Here is an 11942-nt window from a genome sequence, read left to right as displayed (position 1 = left end):
AAGGAGGTAGCAACAGAAAAGGTTCCCAGATATGTGAGTGACTGAAAGACTTCTTCAATAATAGAATCTAATATGCTGTCCTTGATAAAGAGCGTTCATCAATGACAACGGTATCGGCAGGGTGGTGTGAGAGGATCCCTGTGATCCTCCATATACATAAATGAGCTGGCAGACAGGGTGGGCAGCAATCTGCAGCTATTTGCTGATGATGCTGAGGTACAGAAAGGTGGTGTTTTTGAGTGACTTAGCAATGTACAAGGTGACTTAGACGAAATTTCTTGTTTGTATAATGAATGAAAGCTACCTTTAAACATAGAAATATGTAAGCTATGGCAGATGAGTAGGAAAAACTATCCAGTAGTGCTCCACTAAATCATTAGAAGTGTGCTGCTTGACAGTCACGTCGATTAAATATCCTGGAGTAACGCTGCAAAGCGATATGAAATAGAACGAGCACGTAAGTAGGGTAGAAGGGAAGGCGAGTACTCAGTACATTTTAGGAATGTGCCAATAACCTGTAACGTAGATGTCTATGGAACAGTAATGCGACTCATTCTTGGGTACTGTGTGAGTGTTGATCGTCACCGGGTCGGATTGAAGGAAGAGCATCAAAGAAATTGAGGCAGGCTTCTAACATTTGGTAGCAATAGGTTTAAAGAAAATGTTACAGAGCTGCTGTGGAAACTCAAATGTCAATCCGTGGGGGGAAGCTGATGTTCTTTCAAGGAACACCATTGATAATATGTAGAGAATTGGCTTTGGCCTCTGACAGCAGAACGATTCTGCTGGTACCAACGTACATTTCGCGTAAGGACCCAAAGATATGATTCTAGGAATTAGGACTCATAAGGAGGCATATAGACACTTGTTTCACTGTCCATTATAATTATCTGGGCTGTTATGCCGTGGTCGGTTGATGAATTCTGTGTCAATTCCCAACGTTTCGTCTCCGACTGCGGGAGATATCTTCAAGGGGGTCCGTAGCTCGATGGAAGGTCCAACACACCCACTGGCTCGCTACTGACTGTTCTGGGTGTGTTGGACCTTCCATCGAGCTACGGACCCCCTTGAAGATATCTCCCGCAGTCGGAGACGAAACGTTGGGAATTGACACAGAATTCATCAACCGACCACGGCATAACAGCCCGGATAATTATAATGTACATGATATTTCCGCCCGTGAAAGTCTACATTTTAGTACTTGTTTCACTGTCGCTCTACTTGGGAGTGGAACAGGAAAGGTAATTACTAGCAGTTTCCTAAATACCTGGAGTGATTATGAGGCTAAGTCGTTCAGTGAAGCACCGCTATAGATTCTCCAGGCCTTGTTTGTATTGCTTCTGATCTCCATATTTAAAACCTTCATTGTTTTGTAACACTGTACTGCGACTATAAATTTCAGAAGTAGTGTCTTCACCCCTTTCTGTCGACTTCTTGTGGGAATTACAGGTGTTTGATATTGTATTGTTGAAGACACGTTGCTATCACCTGTGGCTAGGGAAGGATGTCATGCAGTTGTGATTGACATGTAATGGGTGAAATTTACCCGCTGTTGCTGAGCACAGATCACCTATGCCTAATATATGAATTTACGGTGCTGTGTAAGGGCAAATGGCTGTTCGGTGATGCCTTGTTTCAGAAATATTCACAATGGCAGCCGCCAAGGAGGTGCAAGAGGCTGCTGCTACGGGTGCTGGGGAAGGGGCCACGGTGACGCTGGTGGCAGGCGACACGCGGCTGGTGGCGCACAGGGCCGTCTTGGCAGGCAGGAGCCCCGTGTTCGCCGCCATGCTCTGCCAGGACACGCCGCAGGCCAGCAGCAGTGTGGTCACTGTCCCTAACGTGGAGGGCCCGGTGCCTACATGTACTCCCTCCATGCTCCCGAGGTGCCCCGCATGGCCCCACAACTCCTGGCAGCTGCAGACAGGTACGGCGTGTGGGGGCTGAAGGTCCAGTGTGAGGAGCAGCTGGCCAGTCAGCTGTCAGCAGAGAACGCGGCGCGAACAGCGGTGCTGGCAGTGAGGCACTCCTGTCCCAGCCTCGCAGAGGTCGCTGTCGCCTTCATAAAAGCCAACTCGCTGGTGTTTGCCACAGCGGGTTGGGCCGATGCGGTCCTCAACCACCCTGATGAGGTGGTCAGAGTGAGTCAGTTGCTCGGTGGGCCACTAACAGAAACCAGGTAAGTGCGAGTCAAGATCTGCATTTCCGATTCTTAAGTGTGAAACTCTGTGCCCATCTCTCTCTGTTTCTTTGTGTGTGTGTGTGTGTGTGTGTGTGTGTCTGTTCAAGGCTATAATGTTTGCCACTGAGTTTGTATAGATGTCTCTGTCCTGTAAAATGCAGCTTCATTGATGCCTACAATGCCTGGTACCTCAGAATACTTTTGTTGCCTGCCAGATTCAAAGGGAATTGTTAAGGCTTTCGTCGCCACTCATTGACAAACTGCCTACTGTCTTCTATCTCGGGTTCTTTGGCCGATGTTCGTCTGATGATTTTACTGACATTTCGCCAGCACGAGTGGCTGGCATTGTCAAAGCTTCAACCTCCACTGCCAGTGGTGATCTGGAGCCCACCTCGCTGCCGCAGACGGGATGACTGGACGATCAATCATTACCAGGATGAAAGAACATAAGAGACATTGCAGGTTGGGCCACCTTGAGAAATCAGCCGCTTATTCAGAGAAGCTGTAGAAATAGAAAAACACTTGAATGGCTTCAACAAGAAAGCGGAAAGCCTTAAGGTAAACGGATCCTGGATTCCTGTAATGCAGCGAACGACCGTCGCAGGTAGCAAGAGTACATCTGCACCGGAAATGACAGCGGAAAAGCCCTCGGACATTGGTGCAACAGGTACATATGGTCTGCGGCTGTGAGCTCGGCTCCAGTTCACCACCGGCAATGAAGGGTGAAGCTTTGACAATGCTGCCGTAACATCAGTAAAATCATCAGACGAACATCGGCCAAAGAACCAGAGACAGAAGCCAATAGGCAGTTTTGTCACATTCAGACATATCTCTAAATTTAACAGTGTTTACCAGCAGATGTCATGAAATAGCCCAAGTTTTCATAGCTTCAAAAATTTTAACCTTTAAACAGTCCCTCCTTATTTGTTGTCACTGTTAAATTGCATGTGTACAAAACGTTGCCCTATAGCTTTCTGCATCAGGTGTCTCAACAAAGGTACAAACCCTTTGTATACAGCATCAGTCATTTTGCTGTGGGCACAAAGATGTGTTGCTCAGCACATAAGCCGAAGCAGTGATGTGTCTAGTTTGGGGCCAAGACGAGCTGTGCCTCAGGACTCATTCTGTGCACTGTGCAGGTCACTAAAATCCTGTTTGCATAAAGTAGAGTTTAAAGCTGTTTAGTGTGTCTTCTGCAAATGCTACTTGCAGTAAAATACCTAGCAATAGTGTCACGCTGCGTAAACACAAGAAAAGATGAGGACTAAGTGTGTCACTCATAACCAACACCTGGTACAAAGTAGCCTACTGCAGCACAGATCATGTTGAGCAACAATATATTTACAGTTTTCGATTGATGATGTAGCTAATATAGACCTGAGGAAATCAGTTCGTGTAAAGTAGATAGAGCAATTGCTATTCCCAACTCAGTGTTTACAATCTGAAAATAATTTTCTCAGCACAATCCTTTATTGTCTTCAGACAGTACAAGAAAACTTTTTAACTACATTTAAGGCACAGCAGATGAAACAGTTTCTCATTAATGTCTTGTATAGAAGATTCGCAGAAAAGGTGAAGTGAGCGTCTGTGCAGCCATGTGAGGTTGATCATTATGCATGCAACCTGCGACCAGCTCAAAGGATAAGAACCCAGGCCTTACGGCAGCTCTGGGTGTTCCCATGCAATGTGGAGTCTCCCCATATTGTTTCTCTCTGTTCAGCCATCATGCAGAGCACATGCAACACTCACTCCCACAGAAGGGGTTTAGTGGTCAACATGCTTTGCTTGCATCCTTGATGAAAAGGCGTCATATTTGTCTGCCTGTCTTTCACGTTTTCTGTATCTTCACAAAACTCTCCAGTAACTACCACATGATTTCCTTCAGTTAGGGTTCTGCTGATGGCCTTCTCTACCCTACCCATTCCTGCTGCTGTACCTTCTCCGGTAACCAGAGCATTGAAGAGTCACTGATATTTAACTTCCATTTGTTCCACACCACTTAGTTATGTATTCCCATGAATTTCTGATAGCTAATAAAATTTTTGGCTAGACTTAATTATTTATGCAATACTTTGTGCTGTTTACTTACTGCAGTTTCTAAGCGCGCAGTCCGGAACCGCGCGACTGCTACGGTCGCAGGTTCGAATCCTGCCTCGGGCATGGATGTTTGTGATGTCCTTAGGTTAATTAGGTTTAAGTATTTCTAAGTTCTAGGAGACTGATGACCACAGCTGTTAAGTCCCATAGTGCTCAGAGCCATTTTTTTGTTTACTTACTAGAAATTTTCTCTTTTGGTTAAATTGGCTGCACTTCCTAGATCATTGATAATTAACTTCTAGCCTCTATTGTTAATTATTCAGCCTGATTCTCTGTTGTTTGGTTAGCATGATATGAAAATTCATGTTTGAAACACGAAATATATCAAAACTGCTCTACATATTCTTTAAAGAATTTGTTTTCGAAACACATCACCCATGAATATACTATCTAATCGTATTAATGTGACAACCTGTCAAAGGCCTGAATAAGCTTCTTTGGCAGCACAACGTATGTGGGAAGAGAGTCAATGAGTTTCTGGAAGGTACAGACAGGCCAGCTGCACTGGGCTTCTCAGTTTAGAATCCATGGCATGAACAGCACACTCGAGGTAGTCCCAAAGATCCTCGATTGGAGTGGTGAGGGGGAAAGGGGGGAGTTGTAGGAAGGCTGGGAAATATGAATAAGAAAATATGTGATGATATCAACAGGATGAGGAAGTTGAGGAAAAGGTCAACATTGAATAGCAACCCAGGAGTAATTTTGAAGAGTTCAGTGATTTATTTGTGTCATAATTAGCAAAACAATAGCAACAATAATTCAGTTTTGGAAGCCATTGTCACTCCCAGAAAATCAAGTGACAGGAAGAGAGTATACAACAATAGTGAATAGGTATCTCTGTGTGTAAAAAGAGAGAAACATCTAATAATCATTGGTTTGCTGTAACAGGGGAAGGTGAAAAGACATAGTTAAGAGACAATATAAGATTATTGGAAAGAATGAGAGAAGAGAAAGTTTCCTAGAATTCTGAATTAAATATCTACTGGTAACAATAAACACGATCTTAAAGAGTCGAATCAGAAGAAAGTGGAAAAGGCCTCTTCTGCCTCAGCTCCTCAAGATATGGAGCTCCTTGGTCGCGCCGCTGCAGTTTTGCATAACAGCCTGTCCCAGCATTGACACACATACAGAGCAGAAACTCTACTCGTTATAGATTACTTTTCTGGCTGTTCCAAGAAATTTGGTGCTGATAGCACCACCTACGTTTATGTGAGATATGGAGGTGGGGGGAGGAACTGAGTTTCTTCACATGAGAGTAAAAATACTGCTCCCTGATGTCTTCACATACTATTACCCTGTCCCTTCTTCTTGTCACAGTTTTCCACATATGAGTATCCTCACCTGTTTTGTGGAGAACTTCCACAGTTCCTTTATCAGTTCACATCTTTCTATAGCCTCCCATTCTGAATGTGGTATTCTCCTTTCTTGCTTTTCTCACAGCCCACGACTCATTTTCATTCACTACTCAGCTCCAGATGTGCATTCTCAGATACTTCTTCTACAGATTAAGGTCTGTGTTTGGTATTTGTAGTCTTGTTTTCTGAGGAATGTCGTATTACCCTGCTGGAGCAACTTTCTTTGTCCCTCATGTCTATGTTTGTTGCTAGTGTGGTCCTTAATTTCCATAACTTTGTTATCAATGACATTTCTACTACTACCCAATACATTCATATTTCTTTTGATTGTAAATCCAAATGTTGTATTCATTAGACGGTTCATTCCATTTAACTGCTCTGGTAATTCTTTCTCACTTTAGCTAATGATAACAATACCATCAGCGAATCCTTTCATTCTGAATTTTTATTCTATTCCTGAATCTCTTAAGTTGCAGCAGTGATACCTCGATTTTCGTTTTAAACGATCAGGGTAAACCATTTCTAGCATATTTTGAATTAGTTCCTCTTTCTTCCATTCCTATTTTGCCCTGTCGATTATTGTGTATAACTATATATTATCTGCATTTCCCCTATTTATTAAACCATTTTTCAGAATTTTCTAAGAGTTGCGCCATTTTACACTGCCAAAGCTTCCTAAAGATAGACTAATCCAATAAACATTCCTTTATTTTCAGTAAATATTGCTTCCATTACCAAGTGAAAGTGCCTCTCTGAGGCTTTTATCTTTCCTAAATCCAAACTTATCAGACTATATAATAGATCTTAAATTTTTCGCACCATTGTACTGTATGTTGTTCTCATCATAAATTTGGATGCGGGAGTTGTCAAGCTGATTGTGTGGAAGTCATCACTTATTGGCCTTTGCCTGCTTCTATAGTATCTGCATGACATTTTTTTCTGAAGGTCTGCTTGTATGTCCCTTGTCATAGGTCGTGCAACCAACTTGAACAGTAATATGGGTGTCACTTTCACCAAACGTTATAGAAATTCCAAAGTAATATTATGCAACCAGATTGTCTTGTGTGTGTGCAAGTATTCCAAAGCTTTTCTTATGTTCTAATACTGAGTCCCCTATGTTTTGTTATTTGATGACCATTTTTTCTTGTGTCATGTCATCTGATAGTTCTGGTCATTCATAGAGGTCTTCACTATACTGTTTCTATCCTTGCTCTGCTCTGCTTTTAACAACGGAATTCCTTTCTAACTCTTGATCTTGAATGCTCACACTTTTCCAGCAACCATTTTGCTTTGTCTTTCCAGAACTTCCTTTTTCATTGGTTCCTTAGTGACCTGTAATGCTGTAGGGAACAGTTCCAGAAATGACATACTATTTTAATGTTTTGTTTTTATTCAAAAAATTTAATCATTTTTTATTATGTAAACACTTCAAAATCCAGAAAAAATTAAGACAAGAAACTATGCCCATGTGTCATTTTATACTTACAATAGGGACAAAATGATAGTGCACAATTTTCAGAAAAATTAAACACCCTAAGCCAAAACGTCTTGAGGGTTTAATACATATCCATGCATATGTTTCTAACGTCTGAAAAGACTTCTCACAAAATTCATAACTGTAGCTGGGATATCAGCATACTGTGAGCCCATACCTTACATCTAGTATATTTAATGCACGATTCCACTGGTCTTGAATGGGAGAAGATAGTGCAGTATATACAAGCACAGTCATCTTCATCTGCACCGAGATCTGAGTTATACGCTTCCACCCTGCTTAACTATATTCTTTTGCGAGCTTGTCGAAATATCTGTCAATCCTCAGTTAATTTTCACTGGTTCACTTTCTCTTCTAGAAGCTTGTTGTTGGTGCAGCTGCTCAGAAAGCCAGAGGAAACCAGAGTTATTTTACGTGTCTTTAATGAGCACTGTACTGCAGCACGAATTGGAAATACTTCATCAAATGGTGCCTTGAGTCATCTAGAGCTATGTTTTACAAGTCTGAAAGCTGTTTGTGGAAGTATTCCCCTTCAGATGGTGAAATATTCTATAAAACATGTCAACATGCAGGAAAATTGGGATATTCGTTGTCGCGCCTAGGTGGATGTGAATTTTGGTCACCATGTACAGGCGAAGATTGTTTTAGTCCAAGCTGCCGGCCGAGCCCATTGCATACAAGGAGCATGCAGCACTGTGTGTCCCATGAGCCAGAGAGGCGGCCACCGTTTATGCCTTCTTCTCACTCTCCTTTGGCAACACGATGGCTTGGATGTTGGGCAGGACAAAAGCCTCTGTGGTGATGTCAGAAGGCAGCTTGTTGCGCATCTTATTGCTGCAGATTGCAGGTCCAAGTGGTGCAGGGTGACGTATGTCTTATTGTTGCAGGCTACGATTCCATCCAGTTCAAGCACTCAGCTGCTAGGTACTCAGTGATGGTGGCGAGGTAGAATGGTGCCCGGGCACCCACAGGCCCTGCATAGTTAGCCTTGCGCAAAAGAGGGTGGATTCTGCTGACTAGGAACTGAAGCCCAGCCCTGCTTGAGTGGTACTTTCACTTTCCCTTGACTTAGCCTCCCTTTTTGCATGTGGACATTTCAGCTAGCTAAGTGATGCAGGTGAATGAGAGGGCAGCAACAGTGTGACCTGGAGTGAGTCAAGCAACCTTAGGAAATCCACTCTTAGTATTAACCACACATGTTTCTATACCTTATGCAGTGGCAAAGAGCAAACGCATTTGGCACTGGGTGACGTTGGGTGTGTTTCTAGGAGGTTTGAAACTTTCATTATAATGGGTCTTCATGGACCCAAAAATGCAAACGTGTATTGGCTGAGTTTGCCAATTACAATGGGATAGTAGGCAAAATAGAGAAGCTCCATTTTCATTGGCACATTTCAGCACTTGGACATGTTTGAGATTCCAGCAATCGTCATCACTGATAAACACTTTATTCTCTTTGCTTACCTTAATGAAACTAGAAAAATTTCTCCAGCCATTCATCCACTTTCTGGCCCTATTTCTAGAGTTCTTATAGGTACTCCATCAGTTAATTGCTCTTCCGGTTTTTTCTGGGGTAGAGTAAAGCTGGAGGTATAAAGTTAGCAGCAGAATTCATGCACACTAATGTTGTAATGTGCAACCCCCTTTCAACAATTGTAAGTACCCCCACTTGTTTCTCCAGTCATTGCAAAAAATTTTTGACTCATGTCCACACGTGAAAGTGCAGATAAATTAATGCTGGCGAATTTCCTTCTTTATTGAGGACATTCATATACCATGTAAAATCTGTTAACCTGAACTCTATTAAATACCACTGCATGAGCCAAAGTAGCAGCTTCCAGCTCCCTTAAAGATAAATCAGGATTGTGTGTCATAAATCCTTTCAGTCAGTCCGGCCAGCAGTTTTCTTCTCCTTATTAAATTTGTGAGAGTTACTATTTTGTTCTGCGGCTTAGTAAGCTAGTTCCTTTGGGACACTATATCCTGCATAAACCCCTCGTCAAATGTAGATGAGCCCTCTGACCCTTCGTTTGTGGCATGCCTTCTGAAAGTCACCTGTGATACACCAAATTTTCTGGCTGCTCTCAATCAGCCAATTTCATTCTTGTTTACTATATTGATGGCCCTTTCTATGGCTTATTTATCCCATGACAGGCATGTAGTCTTTCGGACAAACATTTTAACAAACTGCAAAAATTTGGTAGGAATTGGGATCCAAGCTCTTTTATGGTATTAGTAATGTTATTGCAATGCATTTGTAAATATTTTAAATGGTTTTATTACGTCAGTTGATCACGCAAAAATGAGTCGTTTTGCCCTTACTCATGATATGTTATTTTATGGTATACATGTAGACATAGATGAAATGACTTAGTTGCTCTTTACCATAGCCTCAGATTCCAAACAACAGGGTCTTTTCATACACAGTCCCATGATGCTTTAACTTGATTTTGGTATCTCTGTGCACTCTGTGTTCTAAAATGATGTAGCAACATTGCTACTATGTAGTAAATGTCATTGTTGGTCCCTGTAAACCAGTGGACACAACAGAGGTAGGCAGTGGAGCACCACCACCACCACCACCACCACAGCCATTGGTGGACTAGTAAAGCACTATGGGGGTCAACACGATTTGCAGGCTGTTAAATATTGTAGACTTGTTCATGATTCATATTGTCTACCTCATTATTGAATGGGACAGGTTATGGAATGTTACATAAATTTTCAAAAAGCTTATTCATCGAGAGTGCATGATGTATGTAAGAGTTCATTAATTTTTCATTCCATTTCATGGATTTATTTTAATTTGGAACAGTCGTATTACCATTTTAGTGCGCATCTGATATTTTAACAGAATGGATCTGGGCATATGGAAGATGAATATTATGTTGATAAGTTGCAATAAATCTCTTGGCAGAATAAGAAAAGTACATATCATTTCTTTGCTTTGTTTGTCCAGAAGTTGTCACATTTTAGTTACCAGCACATGCCACACGCATTTTACAGTATGTATTCTTTTCTAGGATGACTGTAGTGAACTTGTCAGATACAAGTGACACTTTGTGTGTGTGTGTGTGTGTGTGTGTGTGTGTGTGTGTGTGTGTGTGTGTCTGTTTTTCCCTTTTTTTTCAAATATGTTCATGTAGAAGACTGTACACTTTTAGAGGCTTTGAAGGATTTTGCTTTAATGTCAGGAAAGTCTTTAACAAGTAAATGTAAATTGTTTTGTGTGTAATCTTTGATAGTTTCACAGAGAACTAGTATAAGCTGCCTGAAGCATCTATTTTAGTGGATATAATGACTGCTAAGAAACAGCACACCAAGTTGAAAGAAAGTGAGCTACAGGACTCAGCGTGTCGGAATTTGACAGTTGAAAATCTTGAGAGGTTGCATAAAGAAACTTTTAATGGATGGTGGTTGAAGACAGAACCACTATACCTTAATATACGAGTTTTGTATCATAGAAGGGGAATATAGTAGGGTCGTTGTTGGACATATGTATACATTTTTGGTTGTATGTTCTCTTTACTAAGTGTGTGTTTTCAGGAAGGTGTGAGAATTTTTATGTTTTGTGCAGGAGCCTTCCTGGAAAGAAGAGTAGCCGAGGACTGATCCAGGCAGCTAAGGAGGGGGCGGTGGAGGAGCTCAAGGTGCTTCTCGCAACAGGGGCGACAGTGGGGGCGAGGGACGAGGACATGCGGACTGCTCTGCACTGGGCAGCTGAGAGGGGACACCTGGCAGCAGTAACATGTCTGGTGGAAGGTGGAGCAGAGGTGGATGTGAGGGACAGCAGGCAGAACACGCCACTGCACTGGGCTGCATACCGTGGTCATGTGGCTGTGACGCGGCGATTGCTGGACTCCTCTGCTGACCCCGATGCCAGGGATAAGTATGGGTGGACGCCGCTGCACTTTGCAGCAAGATGCGGTCACACGAAGGTGGCGGCCGTGCTGCTCGATGCAGGGGCTGACACTCAGGCCAGAGATGCACGCGGGCGCAAACCATGGGTCATCGCCAGGCAGAACGGCAAGCAGCAGCTCGTGGAGATGCTATCGTGAAGCATTCAGTGCAACAAACATCTCTGCAATGATGCTGAAATGACTCTCTAGATCTGTTTGTGATATTGTTCTAAATACAGAATGCAAATGTGAATTCTACAGTCCATCATTTGTACTCACCTTTAAGTAGGACTCACGTACAGTGGTGTCATTATCATAAACTTTGTATTCTGTGGTGTGCAAAGCAATTGGGGTTAAGCAGACGTTCATGCAAGGTGCCTGCCACATTCAGACTTGACACACAAATGATTAAACAAGAAATTCTTTACTTTGATAGAATGCAACACAATCATACAACTGTTAGAATGATAATTGTTCATGGTCCTATGTGATAATGCAGCTGTAGTTCCATTGTCAACAGAATAAAAATAAGGTAAATTCTTGTAAAAGAAAAGGACACAGCCAACTTTCCAGATTAAAAGATAAGAATATGTTTCTCTGATATAACATGGTATCTACTTCTGCATCTGCTGCAATAATGGAATAGCTCGTTTATTTTATTATAATGTCATACTGGTAGCATTATTCACATTAGCTTATGTGATGGTCATCTGGAATTGTAAAAGCAGTTCATGTTTAACTACAGAGAAACAAAGCACAATCTAAAATCTCATGACCTTCATGTGGCCGTAATGCTGCTGACGTGAAACATGATACGATCTGACAGATAGTGTTGAACTTCACCCCACGTATGAGATGCCACGGAAAATCTCACTACTTTCAACATTTCCCTTCTATCAACCTTCTGTGCATTC

At 42.2% G+C, this 11942-nt stretch overlaps 1 protein-coding gene across 1 annotated transcript; it reads left to right on the top strand.

Moving 5' to 3' along the window:
- The first annotated feature begins 1650 nt into the window (after positions 1–1650).
- LOC126426504 (ankyrin repeat domain-containing protein 2-like) lies at positions 1651–11575 on the top strand. The gene is made up of 3 exons (XM_050088411.1): positions 1651–1765; positions 1849–2179; positions 10707–11575. The coding sequence occupies exons 1-3, from the start codon at positions 1651–1653 to the stop codon at positions 11185–11187; spliced, it is 927 nt and encodes a 308-aa protein (XP_049944368.1). The 3' UTR covers positions 11188–11575.
- Positions 11576–11942: the final 367 nt, after the last annotated feature.

This window comes from Schistocerca serialis, chromosome 11 (genome assembly GCF_023864345.2).
Source record: "Schistocerca serialis cubense isolate TAMUIC-IGC-003099 chromosome 11, iqSchSeri2.2, whole genome shotgun sequence".
In the NCBI taxonomy this organism is placed as follows: Eukaryota; Metazoa; Arthropoda; class Insecta; order Orthoptera; family Acrididae; genus Schistocerca; species Schistocerca serialis.
The sequence above is the reverse complement of the archived record's forward strand: the minus strand, read 5'-3'. Positions and strand labels throughout refer to the sequence as shown.

Coding starts and splice junctions, on each gene's coding strand:
- LOC126426504 (XM_050088411.1), top strand. CDS start 1,651: ATGGCAGCCGCCAAGGAGGTGCAAGAGGCTGCTGCTACGGGTGCTGGG. Junction 1,766..1,848: donor GCACAGGGCCGTCTTGGCAG/GCAGGAGCCCCG, acceptor CCTAACGTGGAG/GGCCCGGTGCCTACATGTAC. Junction 2,180..10,706: donor GGGCCACTAACAGAAACCAG/GTAAGTGCGAGT, acceptor TGTTTTGTGCAG/GAGCCTTCCTGGAAAGAAGA.